Source organism: Hippocampus comes, unplaced genomic scaffold (assembly GCF_001891065.2).
Source record: "Hippocampus comes isolate QL1 unplaced genomic scaffold, H_comes_QL1_v1.1 scaffold94, whole genome shotgun sequence".
NCBI classification, from domain to species: domain Eukaryota; kingdom Metazoa; phylum Chordata; class Actinopteri; order Syngnathiformes; family Syngnathidae; genus Hippocampus; species Hippocampus comes.
The window spans coordinates 1,466,481-1,486,588 of NW_017806059.1; the positions used below are offsets into that span (position 1 = coordinate 1,466,481).

General features: G+C 42.5%; 1 protein-coding gene across 6 annotated transcripts in view; it reads left to right on the forward strand.

Moving 5' to 3' along the window:
* Positions 1–18,801, forward strand: part of LOC109529671 (zinc finger protein 516) — a 50,250-nt gene extending 31,449 nt beyond the window's left edge. For 2 of the 6 annotated variants that reach the window (XM_019893052.1, XM_019893053.1), the window contains exons 2-5: positions 2,332–4,621; positions 7,250–8,488; positions 11,071–11,175; positions 18,215–18,801. In XM_019893052.1, coding sequence (XP_019748611.1) covers positions 2,866–4,621; positions 7,250–8,488; positions 11,071–11,175; positions 18,215–18,405 — 3,291 coding nt within the window. In that variant the 5' untranslated portion in view covers positions 2,332–2,865 and the 3' untranslated portion in view covers positions 18,406–18,801. The other 4 variants (XM_019893056.1, XM_019893054.1, XM_019893055.1 and 1 more) reach the window with 4 other exon arrangements.
* Positions 18,802–20,108: the final 1,307 nt, after the last annotated feature.

Genomic DNA, 20,108 nt, shown 5'->3' on the forward strand with positions numbered 1-20,108 from the left:
CGGAAGCAAGTCCTTGGTCCTTGGCCTTGGCCTCGGAAAATTTTTCAAGTCCTTGGCCTTGGCCTTGCCTCGGAAAATTTTCCAAGTCCTTGGCCTTGGCCTTGGCCTCGGAGGCAAGTCCTTGGCCTTGGCCTTGGCCTCGGGTTGCCGGTCCTTGGACACATCCCTGGTATCAACATACAATCCTCCTTTTTTCTCCTTTCATTTTACATTCACTGCGACAGCATTCAGTTTCAGTTTGAGAATTGAAGGCAAATTGTCTGAAGAGCCACTTCCTTTTGTGTATTTAAGAACCTTGTCATGTGAGCGGAGGCGGTTTTGTGAGGCCATTATGGGGAGGGAATATGGTGGCACTGCTGATCTTGCTGATGTGAACACAGTACACTCCCCCTTCCCCCACCGCCCCTCCCCCACCACGATTGTGTAAAGTGTCAACTCAGCTGGTGTGGCTTCTGAGCCCCCAAACACTGCACAAATCATTGCACAATCATGCAAATGGATGTTGTGCATAAATACAATTACATTTACACCGCCACACTTTTACTGCACTCAGTGGTCACAAAGCTGTACTATTACTGACAGCAGGTACGAGACTTATATCAGAAATTGAGCATTAAGCATGTGTGGATGTGGTCAGCAGGTCATCCTCACGGTCAAGAGCTCCTGGGTTTGTGGGGTTTGCATATTCCTGCTTCCTCTCACATTCCAAAAACATTCATGTTAGGTAAATTGAAATCTCTAATACAGGGGTGCCCAACCTTTTTTAACCAAAGATTATACGCATGCCATGATGAGCAACAGCCATAATGGCCTCTGACATGAACGAAACAGAAGAATAAAATAGATACAATAGTTTGTGAGTTTGTGAAAAGGAAGTCACTGCCTTCCTTAGTAGAAACTTGACGTGGAGGCATGGGACACACTTTTGCAGTGTGTTAAGTGCAGAAACTATCGTATGTACGTGTACCACTTTAAAATGCTTCTTCAGCCGCTTCCCATTCTTTGCCAGGGCCATTGGTGAATTGTACATAAAACCAATTTTTTTTTTTTTTTTTTTTTTAATACTTTGTGAAAGTGAATCTGATGATTAGGGTGCAGTGTGCACAAGAAAAAAATAGAGAGAGAGAGAGAGAGAGAGAGAGAGAGAGAGAGAGAGAGAGAAAGAGAAATAATGTACAGTATCCTTTTATTGGTATGCAATATAACAAACAATATTAATAACATGCATGCAGACACACACATCTTTTTTTTTTTTTTTCAATTTCCCCCTACACCTCTTACGATCGACCTGGGACCAGTCCGCGGGCAACCGGTCGATCGCGATCAACATATTGGGCAGGGGTGTTCTAATAGGTGGTGAGGTATGGGTATGAATTGGTTCTTTGTCAGTATAGGATGTGCCCTGAAATTGACTGGCAACCACTCTAGGGTGTCTTTCTGCCTCTTGCCCAAAGTCAGCTGGGGTATGTTGAAAGGGATAAGCAGTAGCAAAATGATTGATTTTGAGCTCATGTTGTACAATGCTAATGAAGTGTTGGATGAATTTTTCATTTTATTCTCACTGACTTATTAGAAACAATCTTGGAACAAATTTCCTCTGAGTTTCTTATTAATTGTGACTGTCACAGCCATTGGCTCTTATTTAGTTTATGACTGGCTAGTTAGTTTACTTAATTGACTCACGACAAGTAAACACTCTAGGGCAGGGGTGTCAAACTCATTTTACATTGTGGGCCACATACGGACTCGGTAGATGTCAAGTGGGACGAACCATTAACATTATACCATACTGTGCTATGAATCACCAAAATATCATCTCTTTCCTTTGTTTTGGTCTCAAGAAGCACTGATTGGCGCTTTCATATCATTTGCTGCGTTGGGTCTATCTCTGTGACAGACTGAGACTACTGTTTTCTTCCCCGATCAAAACAATGTTGTCTTCTACTGTGATCAAAACAGTGTGCCCCCTAGCGGATAATCCACGAATTACATGTTATTTAAAATATTCATTCTGTCTTTAATGCATTTTTTTTTTCACTTTTAAATGATCCCGCGGGCCGGATCAAACCTCCTTTGGGGCCAGTTCCGGCCCGCGGGCCGTATGCTTGACACCACTGCTCTAGGGTGTGTCCACCTCTAGCCCCAAATCAGCTTAGATAGGATAACAAAGAACAGTGACCTGTGTCTCTGCAATGACAAGTGTTATAGAAAATGATCAGATGTACACTAATACTTTGTGAATATGTCTGGAAAAAATGTTGTTTTATTAACATTTTCTCTTTGTCTCTTTCCAATCTCCTCCCCATGCACCACTTTCTTTTTCATTCTCAGGTCGATGATGAAGATGTTTGCCGATCTGTGCGAATTATGAAGATGGAGGACAGATGCCAGTGAAATGACTGAAGAAAGGAAGTGTGATATAATAATCATATCAAGACTGTTTGAAACGGTTCATGGAGAGATGAAGAATTAAGAACCCTGAAAAGTCCATCTTTATTCAGATACATTTGAACAGCAGATACAACATTGGAAGATATCTTTTTGATCAAGTTGACATTTTAAGGCACGCACATGTTTTCCTTATGTTGTGGAACTGCTTGCGCAGATTAACTCAGACTGACCAAAATTACTGACAGTCATCGATGAAGGTGGCAAGATGTCATTGTTTCCTGGAACCGGACAGTGTTAAATGAATTGCTGTGATAACAGCTTCGTCTGTGGATGACTGCAGGCAGATAACATTTTAATTAAGTAACAAAGGCCCACCTGACATCTCTAGATGTGCAACAGCAGATAGCGTCAAATTTATCTTTTTTTTTTTTTTTTTCCTGAAAGAGGCCAAACAAACAGGCTACATCAAATCCCATGATGAATCCCAGTGTGGGGGTGATGGACACTCAGGTGAGGAATCAGAGGGAAAAGTTGACTGCCACCAAGGTCAATTCCAAACATGATATTGAGGGTGAGGATGACAAAATACCAGGGTCTTATGACTGCAGTGTTTGCGGCCGCAGCTTCCCTTTCTTGAGCTCTTTGTCACAGCATATGAGACGCCATACTGGTGCACGCCCTTATAAATGCCCCTACTGTGACCACAGGGCCTCTCAGAAGGGCAACCTCAAAGTTCATATACGCAGCCACAAACTGGGCACGCTTTCTAGCCACCACTCCAATGAGGATGAAGTGGGGGGCGCAGAGGAAGAGGAGATGAGTGTTTCAGAGGGTCTGGACGGAGGCACAAGTCCAACCAAGAGCAGTTCAGCTTGTAATCAGATGATCAATCGCGACGGTGCCGAAGAAAGTCGCAGGAAAGTGGCTGTGAGGAGCCTGAAACGAGAGAAACCTGTAAGTGATCAGCTGCCTTACTGCTGCCGACTTTGTGGCTATGAGGCCCAGCGGGAGGACCAGCTCCTCAGTCACATTGAGAAGGTCCACATCACTGTCGACACGGGCGAGCAGATGTGTCTTAAGGAAGAAGCTGTGGCCGAAGCGGCTGAATCACAGTGTGATGAGACCTTTCCCTGTGAAACCTGCGGTCAGGTGTTCACCCAAGCCTGGTTCTTGAAGTCACACATGAAGAAACATGCTGGGATCTTGGACCATTGCTGTCAAATATGTGGAAGACGTTTCCGCGAAGCTTGGTTTCTGAAATCACACATGAAAACACATAACACCAGATCGCGGTCTCGTGCAAAATCTGATTCTGTTGAGCATCCTGCCACGATTAATGATGTAGCACAGGGCCCTGAAATTGTTGGCTCTGTTGCGTCCGTCTACCAAATGTGCTCTAAATGTGGGAACCTGTTTCATAGCAAAGAGAGCCTGAGGGCTCATGATAAACTCCACAGTCTCAGTTTTGGAAAGAAACCTCAGAACCAGTCACGACACACTGATGATGATGATGATGATGATGATTTACCAGCCACAAAAAGACGTTTACTTGACTATTTAGGCCTTCAGCCTGCTGCAGCAAAAGCCGATGAGGAAAAAGGAAGTGCTAAGATCCTGGGTCAGAGAATCCCAGAGCTTGATCCAGTTTGCAGCTACCAAGCATGGCATTTAGCTACCAAAGGAAAAGTTGTAGAACCAATAGAGAACAACAAGGTTTCCAGTGATGGAGGAAGTATTGGAGAGGAAGACAATGCTACTGCCGCTGTAGTTGATGAGAAAGAGAACAACAGTTACGCCCTTCAAATTCAAGAAAAACGCAGCACAGGTCGCCGGAGCACCTCTGGTTTGGGAAACCAAGCTTCATCTGGAGACCAGACGCCAGAGAACCTCAGTGATTCCGAATATCGACCATCATCACGACAGGAACGGAGGCGGCCATCCCAGTCTCAAGGTCCCGCTAAATCCATTAAGTGCTTTGAATGTGGGAAGGTGTTCCGCAGTCGTCACCAGGTGATTGTTCACCAGCGAGTCCACAGAAAGGATGCGGGCAGGACACCAATGGGCGACAAGGAAAAAAATGGAAGTAAAGACCAGTGGAGCTCCACCAGTGATCCAGAATCAGGCTCCCCAAACCGACCCTTTACCCCAGGGTATGGAGATTCACCACCAGCCTCCACATTCAGAGACCAGGCATCTGAGATGGGCACGGCTAACTCAGGAAAGTTTGCAGGTTAGTCCCGACTCATCAAAAAAACAAAAACAAAAAAGAATTTTAAAAAATGCAATTGCTACTTTCACAAAATGGAAGAAAAAAAATATCTTTCTGCTTATCGTAGCTTTTTAGCCTCAGCTTGTTTCGTGTGTGTGTGTGTGTGTGTGTGTGTGTGTGTGTGTGTGTGTGTGTGTGTGTGTGTGTGTGTGTTTTAACTGAACTCTTGACACGACACTTTTAACAGTGTCTATCTTTCTGGCTTTGCAAATCTTGAAGATACCCACTAATAGGCCCTGATAGATGGTTGGATGGGTTACCTTAAGTGAAAAAAAAGAAAAAAAACATAATCTACCAAGGGGTTCTATTTTACTGACAGTGTAGTGACGATTGTTCACTAATAAACACACATTATATTGGCACAAGGAGTAGTACACTTAACAAGAAAGTGAATGGAAGAAACCAGCTGCAGTTGTTGTCCATTCATCCAGTAAAACTGTGATGATTGACAAGGGGCATGGCCACAATCTCTCTTTGCTTGTACCTGAGGCTTGAGTCGAGTGAATTCTTCCATTCCAAACTCATAGCAGAAAAGGGACTTTGTGCGAATTATGCCCATTATTTGGAAGCTATAATCATCTACAGTGTCTGGATTATAATACATTTTACCTACATTTATGACCGTGCTAACAGCCACTTTTCTTTTCTTGAGATGCTGACTTCATTTTCTGTTGCCCATTTCACGACAGTCTCGTCACCAATGGGTAAAAACGTCTGTCATGAAATGGGCTTCGATGTAATCCTCCCCTAAGATCTCCAGTTACTCTGGAGTAGGAACAAATGCCATCACGTGGCAGAATATCAAATCTTCCAAGGCCCTCTGTTAGATGTGTTTGTTCTACATAATGCATAAAAAACCAACAAACCAAAAAATCACTGTTCCTGGAAATGATTTTACAGTTAAACAGTACATAGAGCAATGAAATAAAGCACCTTTATTGAAACTCTTTGACTTTTATTGATATGGCAGTGAGGGAAAGGTCATTTTTGTCACATCGTTTTTATCACGTCATTAACCAACAAAGCATATAAACTGTACTGTAAAACCAAGAGTGGTTAATCTGTCTTTACTAGGGTAGGCACCCGCAACCCTGATGTTGAAATGTGACAGCATTTTCTATATTCGGCATATGAGCGTCCATCTCACTAAACTTTTCAAAACATCACGAGTGTTAAGAGCTGGATGCGTTTGCTGTAAAGGCACAAAACTGTAAAGAGGTGTTGGCATTAGCGGTGCCTGTTCCTAATCCTCCCTGCTCAGAGTGCTGATCAAAAATAGCTGAAACATTTCTTTAGGCATGATTGAGCTGTGAGCTATTTCAGATCTTCCTGTCTCAGGAAACCCCCCACTCCCCCAACCCATACCCCCTGTGTGAGTAGAATTTTTATGAGGTTGGTTTGATCTCTTTTACCTGTCTCTAAACATTGTGTTACTATCAGGACCTCTGATTTTGTTTGTTTTAACATCACATTTTAAACACGTCTTTAGCTGTGGTTTTGGTGTCCCTATTCAGATTGTTCACTCTGAGATGATGAAGATGAAATTGCTATTCTGCTGTAAGGTTGCAAAGATAACTGTGTAAAAAAAAAAAATGTGTGTTGGAATCATCAAATGCGTACCCAAGAATAAAAACAAAGAAAAACGCCATTTGTGTTTAACATTAACACACGCGTGTAGTGTGCAGTGGTGTAGAAATACGTGACATCGTGGGAGGTGTTTACATTATTTAGTTAACCTTATTTATCCTCTATGACAATGCGATTTGAAAAATATTTCTGGCAGTGATGGCAAATCAAGTCAGTATAGAATGCTTTGTCTTAATTGTCATTTTATATTTATCCACATTTGCTTAGTTTATGGGTTCATATTTTTCTAGTTGGGATTTCCAAGGCAATTTAGTGACGTAAAAGTCTATGGGGACAAAGATGAGAAGTGGCCTGACAAACAAATCGTATCTGTGTAATCAACAAACTGCAAAATTTACAATTCAAAGTCGGGTTTTATCTTGGCGGCGTGTCAAATGAAACTAAATCAAATGAAAATAGATGGCAAGTTACTGTTGTACAAAAGAAAGGGTAGAGGAAAATTGGTATTGAGTACTAAGGTTGTGTCATGTTTCTCTGTATGTCTGTGTGTAGTTGAGAGACAGTACAATGCCTTATCCCCAGAGTTTTGTGTGCATGTGTGCGTGTGTGACTGTTTCGCTTTTCATTATTGTGCATGGGACGTGCGAGATAAAATGACTGTACTGAGGGTTACTGTCAACCGCCATACCCAATTGTTGTTTTCACTAAGATAGGGCTTTCCCGCCATCAAGTGGACAATGTTTAAAACTGCACACAAAACTAAATGACTGTATTTAATTCATTCGATGGCGACAACGGTTTGAATTTACAGTACGGTATTAGTTTCATTATTATACTACAGTTAATATTTATAGGATTTGAGTAGTTTTTGTGCGTATAAATGCTGGTATATTGTAGTAATGAGTAATTAGTGAAATATTCGCCAATTTTAAGTTTTGTTAAAACCCAGGGAAAAATAAAGTCAAATGCAAGTTTATTTACTTTGTCTTTGTTCTATTGCAGATGAGAGGCCTTATATCTGCAGCTTTTGTGACTTTGTTACCACTGAGTCACATACCTACCTGGCTCATGTCCATGTCCAGCATTCGGCTGCCGCCGAAGACAGAACTGGCCCCATTCCTACAGTCACCCCCAATGGATATCCCAAACTGAAGAAAGCCCTCCTGCTAGATCTGGAAAATATTCCATCCCCTCCTGCTCATCCTTCCACTTGCTCTTCTCCCCCTGAGCCTGTTTTGAGCCCTGTGGATTTATGTATGAGGGCTGAGGGTCACAGGGGCCAAGCCCCGCTAACCATAGACAGGAAAATCCTCCCTAACCACAAATGCTCCTTCTGCTCCCATTGTACCCTCTATCCTGAGGTTCTGTGGATGCACCAGACTGTGGCTCATCGCATGACCAGTGGTAGCTCCAATCTGGTTCCTAAATGGGCGCTTAAAAACAACAACAAGGGGCCAAGAGACTTGTCCTCCAGGAGACGTACTGGCCCCCCACCAGTCTTGGAGGGTAAGGAATGCCCACCACTGCCAGTAGTTGTGCATGCCCAACGCACACGGCCTCCAAACAAGACCAATGAAGTACTAAAAAAGAACAAAATGGGTTGTCGTGCAGATACAGCATCGTCATCATGCCCTCACTCTTCATCTTTATTGCTGAGACCCTCCACATCCACTTTAGGATCTCATGCTGCAAAAGTCCCTCAGAGTCAGCCTCCGCGCTTTAGACCCAAAGTTGATCTTTCCTCTCAGAGGAGATCGCTGTCATCCTCCAGCTCTAAGGAGAAGAGTACCGGCACCCTTTCTCGTTCCCCAGTGCCAAGCCTCAACTCTGCTACAGCTACCAAAAGGGCAGAATGTTACATGATGCCTCAGGAGGGACTCGGCTTCATGCTTTCGAGCAAGTACAGTACCCAAACAGAGTACAACCGAGCTAGAGGTTTCTCTCATCAACCACTCACCAACTCCCATGGCCAGCGACAGACTAATGCCACGAGGCCTAGTAGCAGCATCCACAGCTCCACAGCAGGCCACTCTGGAGCGACGCAGCCATACGGAGGCATTCTTCAGACTTCATCATCCTCCCTGCCCTCAGAGGCTCGTGGGAATGTGAAGCAGGAGCCAACATCAGAGATCCCAGATATGCCAAACAACATCCTCAGCTTCCTGAAAAACTCTAGCCCGCATGAACTGGCTGCGCTGTACCACCGCTGGGGTGCCACCAATTCTCTTTTGGATCCCACCGGTAAGGAACTATATTTGTTTTCTATTTTATTCGGATCATTAAGGCTCACATAGCTGTTTGGTAAAGAAGACACATTTTATACATTATGTGCCTAAAAGATGCACATCAAATTTAAGTACCATATAAGAATCTTTTTCCATGACTGGTCGCATGTTTGAAATTGATTTAGACTCGACAGTGGTTCTATTGAGGAACGTGAACTCTTGCAAATGCTCGTTTTTTTCACCGTCTCTATCAAAATATACACTCACTGGCCACTCTATTAGGAATGCCGTATGAAGTAAAACAAACATAAAATGATTCCATAAATAATAAATAATGCACAGTTTTTAATGACATGAATATGTTTATTCTTGTTGTTATGGCATAGCAATGCTTAATACTAAGATGTACATATTCATATGGAGCTACCGGAGAGTATTTGAACAGTGACCACAATGAAAGAGTCATTCCACGTGGAGCATGAACTGATTTTCTTGACAAAATGTTGCGAAATGAGGTCTTAAAATGACCAAATTGACTTGTGTGCATCTTGGCGAGGTATGATAAAAGGCTGTATCTGGGGCAGCGTGTGTGTTGCTTTTTTTGTGTCTGTATCTGTGATTTGTTGTTTTGCTTTTTATTCATTTTGTATTTGTCTGCGAAAGATGTGATAGTACCTCTGGTGTGCTGCTCAGGTCTGTGAGGCATGCCTCGTGTCCAGCTCCACTCTCCCAGAAAGCTGTCACAAACTGTTTAGGTCACGGCTGTGCCTGATGAGAGACTCACACAGATGCAAATGGGGGAAGCAAAACGGGGCACGAGGAAACATAAGAGGCAAAGAGAGAGACAGAGAGGAGAGAGATGAGACAGAATAATTACCCCACCAGCTGCTTTGGAAATGGTCATTACCGAACATCAACATTATTTTCCCATTTTCAGTTGTGTCTCTAAGGTCAAGTGGGGCTGTGTGGAGCTAGGGGTCAAAGACAACAGCCCCAGAGCAGACGCATGACATCACTGTCACCCGTCCAGGCGCATATCGTCACCATCCGCCTTAGCCCTTTGAGTCACATGCTATAAAGTGACCTTTTTTGAGCAACTGAGTCTTTCTCCCTTTTCCTCTGCAATGTGTGTCCGTATGTTTGTGCATATGTGTGTGTGTGTGTGTGTGTGTGTGTGTGTGTGTGTGTGTATGTGCGTGCGCGCGTATGTTCAGATGCCTGTGTTTTCCATCCAGCTCTGTCTTGTCTTTCATTAGTGCATCAATGAGAAGGGCTGGCAGCTCAGAGTAGAAGTAAAGTAACCAGAGGCCAGCCAGCAGTCGCGGTGCCAGAGATGCTCTCTGTCACCTCTCTCCCCCGCCTTGATCTTTCTTGTCCTGCTTCCACCCGCTTTCCACATGTAAACAGACAGAAATACACATAACAAATAGACACAGCGTCACAGTAGCTCTCTGGTGAGGCTTTGTGTGACTGTAGCGGCACATCATGCTTGCAACAAGCAGAGGTAGACTTAGTTTCAAAACCATGATCCAACGAGTGTGTATCTTGGATACAGTGTTGAAAAGCAGTTATTGAACCCTGCCGTGTCCCTGTGGCTTCTGATGCATTAATAATATTGTCATGCACAGTAATAACAAAAGCAACATAAAATGATTCGGATTCAACACTTATGGTCAGCATCCTGTTGTCGACAAGTGGTGGATTGTAAAATTTGCATTTTGCATTTTGCGCTGAATAGTAATGGTGGCAGTACAAAGTAAGTCATGTCGGAAAATATATCAACTCTGTCTGGAACCAAGCCCTGTCATGTTACAGAATGGACGGCTTTGGAAGCAATTGATATTCAACAAGTTAGAGTTATTTTTCCTCTATTTCTCCGGAGTGCGTAAAGGTGATTAGCGTGTGCCCTGGCCAAGGCCTCTACTGTCCTGACCAAACACACGCAACTCTTTCACATGCGGGCACACACACCTGACATGTGACACACGGGCAGCGGAGCGGGCACATCACAGCCGGGGCGTTTTAATTGCCTGTAATTTATGCGGTGTGTGTGTCTGGCTGTCAGCCTGTGAGATGATGCTGTGTGACAGCAGCAGTCCAGCCCCTGGAGCAAGCCGCTCATAATGACACATTAGACATACTAATGATGCCTGCACTTGTCCACTACTCATGCCGCCTACCTCCACCGCTGTGGCCCTGCTTCCGTGCGACTGTGCATGTTCAGTGTGTGCACACTACTGACCTCCACAACTTTATTTAGCCTCAAACACAACTCCATTTTAGAATGAACCAAGGTTATTATGGTAAACGAAAATTAACAAAAGAAGTCAAATTGAAATAACATTTTCGTCAACAATATCAGATGAAAACAAAAATTCTTTTAAAACTATGAAAACTAACTGAATTATTTTATTGTAATTCTTTTTTTTTAATTTTGCTGTACGTCCCTACTGATGGACGAATGTTAAACATTCATTTGAAAGTATGACAACAACACTTTAGTAAACCTTTTGTTTTTATCTTGCACGCGCCAAATACTTCATATACCAAAACTAAACTAGACTGTGTACTACATTATGTTTACATGTCTGTCATCAGGGATGCTGAGGTCTCTCATGAGACAAGGACAGCATTTCTGCCACGAGTGTGGGAAGAGTTTCAGTCAGCCCAGCCACCTTCGTACTCATATGAGGTCCCATACAGGTAAATTAACACTTTGCACACCTCACTCACAGACAAAGATTCCCACATCATATTAGCATTGTACATCCTCCAGTCAAAGGCTCAATTGCCACCTGCATTATATCATGCAGTCCACTGTAAAATACCGCAGGACGTTTTCCTTTACAGAGATAACTCAGCTGCTCAGTTGTGGTTGAAACATATTTAACAGCCATTGGTAAACAATAGTTTGAACTGCTGTCAAACTCCACTTTCTCGAGCTGTGATGGAGCATTTCCTTATATTCTCTTTCCCTTATTTCGTTCGATGACAGTGGCGGCAGATTCGATGAGATACACTATGGATTTTCAGTGTATATACTGTAGTACTATAGTACACCGCATCTGAACATCATGAGAGTCGCATGTTGAGGCTGATCGTATAGTTGTTGATCAAACCAAAGCAGTAGCACATGAAGCAAGAGGAACAGCAAAGGAAGTTGAGTAAACATATAAGGCCAATACCCATCTTTAGTTTGTAACCTAGCCCCCCGCCTCCCTCTCCCCTGCCCTCTAATTATTCATTTTATAGCATATTTTCAGTCATTCGCATGACACCTGTGCTCACACATCTTCACCTTCTCAGCTATTTATCTACTCAGTGACACTAACATGAGTTATAGAGAATATATGCATGGAAGGATTCACACTCTCAACAATATTTCATTGTCGGACATTCCTGCATGTACTCAGATAAATCAAACCCGATCTTTTTGTTCAGCTGAGTGTGACAGCCAGTCTGCGAGTCCTTCCTTGCCCTGGGCTGGGCAGCTGTCGCTATTTTTTAAACTGAAACATGTTTTCTCTGAATACTGACCTGTGACAAATTGTTTACATTATTAATCACATGTCAATTAGAGAAGTGCAATTGTGCATTCCAATGAAGCAGACCATCATTTATTCACACCAGTCTCTTGAGTACATTTGCATGTGCTCCTGTGCCATTTATTAAGCAAATTGACGAAAGCTATAAGCACATGTACATGTTTTTTTTTTTTTTTTTTTAATGTTATGATTTCTCACTCAGGAGTTTAAAAAAAGTTCTGTCCAAATTCTCAAGAACAAAATCTCATGAGAAGCCCTTGCAGGCTGTCAAGCTTGTGCCAAAGCAACAGGTGTTTATTGCTTTTTTATTTTTATTTTTTGGCAATCAGAGCCCTGACAAAAAATTCCGAACCAAGGATTTATGGGTGGAGTTATGCTTACATTTAACGCCAAGATACAATGAATGCAGTCGACACACACTGCCCAAACGTTTTGTGTAGTTTTCATCAAGGCCTATACCTCTATCCTAGTGCCCAAAAACATAGTTTGTGTGCAGACAAAAAGCCACAATGCATTGAAAAACAACATCAACATAACACCTGTGTTTAAAAAGCACTGCTATTAGAACAATTAGAAAAAAAAAGGTTTTGAGACTGAAGTCTTAATTTTACATGAAAGTTCAAATATAATAAGTATAATATTAATGAAAGTCATGGCTCTTTCTCGATGAATTAAAATGCTTATGTCCATTTGTTAACACCATGATAGATGTAAATTCATTTATTCATTCATTTTCCGAACCGCTTTATCCTGACTAGGGGGGTGCTGGAGCCTATCCCAGCTGTCTTTGGGCAGTAGGCGGGGGACACCCTGAACCGGTTGCCAGCCAATCGCAGGGCACATAGAAACGAACAACCATTCGCGCTCACACTCACACCGAGGGACAATTTAGAATGTTCCATTAACCTGCCATGCATGTTTTAAACTGGAGTGCCCGGAGAAAACCTACGCTGGATGTTTTTTTTGGAATGTCGGAGGAAACCAGAGAACCCGGAGAAAACCCACACAAGCACGGGGAGACCATGCAAACTCCACACAGGAAGGCCGGAGCTGGAATCGAACCCTGTACCTCTGCACTGTGAAGTCAACGTGCTAACCACTCGACTACCGGGCCGCCTAGATGTAAATTAATAATATTCATTCTCCCCACACTTGCAAAGGTTTTCTCTGGGTACTTTGGCTTCCACCCGCATTCCAAAAACATTCATGTTTTCGTAGTATCACCAAAGACCCCAAATTGCCATGAATGTGAATATGAGTGCAAATGTTTGTTTTTTTTCTGCTCGCTATGGACTGATGATGGTGACCTGTCCAAGGATGCACCTGGCTTCTCGCCTAAAGTCAGCTGGGACAGGCTCCAGCACACCTGCAGCCCATATTAGGAAATATAAATGGGAGGATGTATTCTGGTTAGATGTGTGAACAAACCTAACTAAAGAGGTGATTTTTCTTTCTTCAGGCATCACATTAAACTGATGATGGTGCTGATGGGGCGGAACAGTGTATTTCATTGTTACTGAAAATAATTCAACAAGGTCCTCAACAGTCCTCAACGAAACACTCCTACATTTATATTTGTCATCTTACTACTTGATTATTGTAAAATTAATAATAATAGCAAAAACTCAGTCTTCACAAAATAAATGCTCTTTGCAATGCACTTGATATTTCAGCAATCTCAAAGTGCTACAGAGTAAATTCTGTTAAAAAAAAAAAAAAAAGAGAGAGAGAAAGGGTGGGCCTAGCAGAAGCCTTTTTGTAAAAAGAAAAGTCTGAGGATCTAATTTAAAAGCGTCAGTAGTGTCCGAGGCCCTCAGCCGGTTGGGGAGAGTGTTCCAATCACAGCTTTTTTTCTTGTGATACAAATTGATTCCCATGTTATTTGGACTTTCTTTCTGTTGCGTTAGTTTCTTTTCTTTTCACGTTTGTGTGGATATTGCTTGATATTTTCCCCATTTTATGCATTTTGCCATTTGTTACCCTTCTTTTCTTCCCACTTCCTGTTTGATTCCCCTGGCCACCTCTTCATCTCATCTTTTTGCTTGTCTCTCAATTTCATCCACCCTGTCCCGACTCTCTGTAAAATTCCTCTCCCTCCTGACTTGTATGTTTTCTTTCCCCCCCTCTGGATTCCCACGCTTGCATTATTTCCTCCCTCTGCCTCCGACCTCACTTGTCTCAGGCGCCTCTATTTCCTCTCCTGTCGTGTCACGTCCATCATGTGAGTGCGCGGTGATCACAACAGACAGGGAGATAAGTAGCGTCTTTGTGGAGAGTGTGAATGATATGTGGCATCGCCAGTGATTCTAAGTGACAGAGGCCAAATGGTAAGTGATGCAAAGCTGAGTTTCCCCTAAGCCCTATTGTAAACACACACACACACACACACACACACACACACACACACACACACACACACACTGAGCAAATTAACACACTCACGCCCATACACAGGCTCTGTAAACTCGAGCCAAGACTGTAATTAATGTTGTCACCGACAATTGTCCTCAGCATGGACGTACGCACATAGAAAAGGCCATCCGCCCCGAGGCCTCTATTAACATGCGTCATATTAAATCACTGACTTGGCTCAACCAAGTTCCATCGCCATCATCATCACCTTCACCGCCGCCATCATCATTACTGCTAGCTCACCTCCATTAGCATGGGCACTGGTGGCGAACGCCGCACTTCGTAGTGCGGCTGGTGGAACAAGGAGAAAACCAAATGCTTGTGTGGGTCTTGATGGAGCTTTTAACCGGATGCCCCCCTTCCTCCTCCTCCTCTTCCTCCTCCTCCTTCTCCTCCCCCACCCTCGTCCTCCTTCTCACCCCACAGTTGGGTTTGATTTTAATGGACTCCACAGAGGTACTGACGCTCACAGCACCGCTTCTGAAGCTCCCAAACAAGTATGTGGCACAATGGCTAATCACTCGGCTCCACCATCGCTTTTGCACGTGTTGTCTTTTTGTTGCACCAGTCTGCATGCTGTGTAATGTTGTCAATTTCCAGCCCAGTCCTGCTTTGTGTGTCCATTTTCTTATTTAATGTCATACACTGTGCACCTGGCATCCGTACAAATGATTGTTGTCATGAGGAATCAGATTTGGACATTTAAACGACTTTTGTCAAATGCAGCAATTGTTTTGCCTTGCATATACAGTATAGTAAGGCCCGAAATTATTTATAAACTGACCAATTTTTTAGAATGATATGTACTGGATTAAACTAGAAGAAACATGAGAAAGTGGCAAAAAGCCTTAATAAGTCCTTCTCATAACCCAAGGCTCAAAATAAAGGGTTTGGCATCAAAGTTTGCGAAGTAAAATTTGCATTTTGCGCCTCATCAAAACGTGTTGAATAACAAAACTGAGAAACAAATGGCTCGACAACCGTCAAAAGAAAGTAGAAGAACAAGAACCACCCAGACCTTCGCTTGGTTCACGTCACCTGACGGGCATGTCAGATGCTGAGGGAAGCGCTGTGCTACTTACGCAAAAGTAACTAGCTAGCAACAGTTTCAGGAAGTAAATAGGAAAGATTTTGACTTTGCGTTTACGCTATTATCTCATATTGTATTATCGGGCACACACAGTCAGAAACACTCATTATTCGGCTAGTAGGACTACATTTTCATGAATCCTATGCCACAGAAATTTCAAGTAGTCCTAGTTCCGGTTTGACTGAAACATATAACTGCCTGCTAGCAAGAAGACGTGCATGAGAATAACAACATGAACGTAATAGGAAGGAATTTCAATTAAAAATGACAAACTGAAAAGTGGACGTGCGTACATGGCATATTCCAGCAAAAACAACAAACAATGAATTTACAGTTTATGAGGTAATTGTTAATCTCCATCAACAATTAGCATCTGGTCTCCAACTATTAGCAATAGCTAGTACATAAACTTAAAGTTTCAGTAAACCTGTTACAAGCCACTTCACTGACTCTTTTTTACTGCACATTTGTACGTGAAATTACTTGACAAACAATAGGTACATACAGCTGTTTATTACTGCGTACGTGGATTGTAAATCAACTGTTTTCTTTATCAGTTACGTACATGTATCACATGAGACCTAACATTTATGGTTCTAAGGTGCTTGCATCAACATAAAAGTCTGTAAGTAAAAATGGACCAAAACTTCCCTGTCAGGCAGAACAATCCCCATGGGTTTGATCAGAACCCCTGACAGGCCGATTCTGGCCGTATGTTTGATATCCCAGATCCAGACCACTCTAATCAACTACCGTATAAATTGAGAACGTATAAGTTTCCATTCACCTCAAACTGTAACAAGGATATATCTAAGTAATGTTAGGCTTAAATGTAATTTAGCAAACTATTGATTATTCTTCTGAGCCAAAATCACAAGTAATTGTGGTAGTCTTGGGGACATTATATCTACATTCAGTGTGGTAAACCAGTGCAAGTTCTCTATTGTCTTATTTATTAATTGAGAGGGACAAAAGCTTCACACAACTATTGTGACACTTTCTTAAAAACATGCAAATAGTGACTAAAGTGAAGCTAACTTGGTATAGAGGTAACAGCAAGTTGTATTCAAACAACAATATTTAATTTTAACTCATATACTCAAGCAGGCAGCTCAACAAGTTTAGCATTCAGGACTTAAATGATACGTGTATGTGAAGTTGGCATTAAATAATTACCGGTACCTATTTATTGTGCACCGCAGTCAAACTTGGAGACAGTAAGCAAAGTACAGTCGACTTAAATTCCATCTTCCTTCTGTTCGTTTTCAGAGTCCGTTACACCGACAAGAATTGAGGCTGAGCGGGAAACAGAAGTAAATCTGTTCAGCTTTGACATTCGCTTGTCTATGCTATACCCTCAATTTTATTAATCACACACATCTCTCACACACACACACACACACACACACACACACACACCCACACACACACACACACACACACACACACACGCCTGCCCCACATGACTGAGATTTACCGCACAGTATATGACTGATGGGAGCAGGCGTCTGGCGGAGGGGTCCAATTAGATGCAGTGTTGACGCTGCTTTACGGTGACGATAACCTTTAGTATAATGTAGTGTAGCGGTCCCGTCAGCCGTGTTTCCTCACAGGACGACGTCGCCCGGGTTTTTGCTTTCCTCTCACGTCTAACCCTCACCTTCTTTTTCCAGCTGTTTTATTATTTTCCTTTATGATTAATTATACCTATTTGTTGTTATCGCTCCCTTCCTCAAACACCCCTCTTTCTCTCTATCTGTTGTGCTTCTGATGATGTATGATAACTGCTTTATTTTCCTGTGTCTTCTTCAGGAAAAATACTGTGGGGTGGGCGGGGGGCGCAGGGAGTCATTTATTTTCCCGCTGTGATAGTCATACATTTATCAAAATGATAATTAGGTGCAATTAAATGGCAATCTCATTTGTTTTGTTCAGGTGTGACTTGCTTATTTGTTATTATTCTTTGTATTTTTTGCTGAGGTCTGATATCTGTCCCATTGTAGGTCAGTCCAATTAGAAGACAGGATGGGCATGTGTGCGTGTGTTGGTCATCGGGCAGCGGGGTTGATGGAATGAAGTACATGGATAAAAAATGACTGTTTAGACAAGATTGTGTGGCTTACTTTTCCAGAAGGAGTTTGTCTGGCGTTTTGCTTTGAAATAAAGCCAACACGAAATGGACAAAAGTATTGTGACACCTTGTCATGGGCTGATTAATTTGTCAGGGGTTTAAGCAGACGGGCAGCGTGTTGTTAGCATGTGTGTCTCAGAGTTTTGAGGATTGGGGGTTTAGGTCTCAGCTGCGGCGTTCCTGGTTTGTAAGTTTTCCTTGGGCTTGTGAGAGGGTTTTTTTTTTTTTTTTGTTTTGTAATTACTCTGGTAAAACATGCATCAATTGAGAGCTCGACATTGTCCATACGTCTGAATGCCAGTTTGAATTGAGGGGTACTAATTGCGTGTTTTATTCCATTTTCAGTCACTGTAGGTGTAATAGCCAGGTATCCCAATATTTGAGTCCATATTTTGTATTCTGCTTCCCTTTAAATGTGGCTTATGCATGTCTGTTTCCACTGCAATCCATTTCCGCTCTTTCATCTGTGGTTTACATGGATGTTTCATGTTACCAAACACCCTGTTGCCACCACGCGACCTTTGAAATGTCCTGTTTTTGTGTGTGTTTTGGATTGTTATTCAGGAGAGAAGCCTTTCTGCTGCCAGCTCTGCCCATACAGAGCCTCTCAGAAAGGGAACCTGAAGACACATGTCCAGAGTGTCCACCACATGCCTTTTGACAACAGCCAGTATCCAGATTCAAGGAACTTGTTGCTGAGCCCCGAGGAACAAGGAGAGTTCGGCCCAACGGCGACCTCACCAAAACAGAACTAGGGCTTCTCTTGGACAACTGAACTAGGCTAGTCAGGGACTCACATCAACTGAAAATGACATCATCACTTGGAAAAATAGGAGGATTTGATCACCGTTGGATTTTACGGAGCGGCAATATGAAACATTTTCCTCGTTTCAACTCACATCTTATAATGAGGGTTTTCTATAGTTCTTGTAGTTTGACAGAGACCTTTTGTAATGAATAAATACAAATGGCTGCTCTTAACAATACTAAAATAACACAATGGGTAAAAGTAGAATTAAGTCACAAACCGTTTTACTCCGCTTCTCGGAATTGAAGGTAGAAAATAATGATCATGTTGTGTTGAATGACTCTTTCTGACGTCATTACGTGGCTCATGATATGCATATGAAAATATATTTTTCAATGCAACTGCTGTGGCGTGCGACTGTAGTGGCCAACCTCTTTCTGTTTTTTTTTTTTTCTTTTTTAGCTACATTGTACCTGATGCATCCCTCATGGCAACATGCTACTGTCTGCAAGTAACATTTAACGATTTTGTTAATAAGCCATGATCAAATTGAATGACGTTTCCCTTCAAATCTTCGGGCAGAAATGAATATATTTGAGAGCAAACCATCTTAAAATTAACATGATTATCAATACAGTGGCTGATAAATGCTATCTGCGTTGTATAACTGAGTAATCGATTCATCATCACAGCCATAGCCAAGACTTCCTCTGGGCTAAAAGCCATTACAGTGTCTTGTGTGAGCCAGCATGGGCAAATGGGGTAAAGTCACTTGGCTCCACTCTTTAGTGAAATCTTAAGAGTGACCACTCTGAGCCGAGGGATATGATTAGCGAGAGAGAGAGAGAGAGAGAGAGAGAGAGAGAGAGAGAGAGAGAGAGAGAAAGGGAGAAAGCAGGAGAGAGAGAGAGAGAGAGAGAGAGAGAGAGACTGCTCTAATGCTCATTAAAAAGAGTTGCTTTTTAATAGCCATTATAAATGAGTGTACCATTTTTATGGCCATACAATTATTGTCAATTGAAGAGGAAGGGGCTGAGTGCCGGCAATTTCCATCTATATAACTCCTTTATATTACTGAGCCTTTCTCACACTGACACTTTGACTTTGATTTACAACTGCAAACCTGCAGTTGGAGCGGCCTGATGACTCAGATTGAAATTACCCAAAGTAAAGGCCAGCTGGTGCACTTCTGGAGGCAAACGTGCTTCTGCTAATGCTAGCCAGCGGGATTGCTTTACGCTAAACCGCCATGGCCGTTGTAGTTTTAATTGTGCTGCAAACCTTTTTTGAAAGGCCGATGTTAAAATCCCTCAAATGCGTCACGGCGTAGACAGCTAGATGCTAGCTGTGGCTCACACCATCAGACATTTTGGGTGTAGACAGCGGGATGCTAGCTGTGGCTCACGCCATCATTTTTTCTTCAAAGGTTTCTAATTGGTGATAATATGTTCTGTTTGACCTTTTAATGACTTCATCAACACAACCACTTCATGATGCCTGTATCAATCTGTTCTGGGTTACAGTATCTTAATTTGGCCAACCGCTTTGTGTTAATCACCATTTGCACTGTATATTAGCACTGTACAAAACCAGTGATGATTCAGTCTCTTCATTACTGAAAGAGACTGAATGAAATTCTCAGAACAGAGTGGGGTTTTTTTTAATGATTTGTCGACCAGTGGATTGGTCGGGTGAAGTGAAGTATTACAA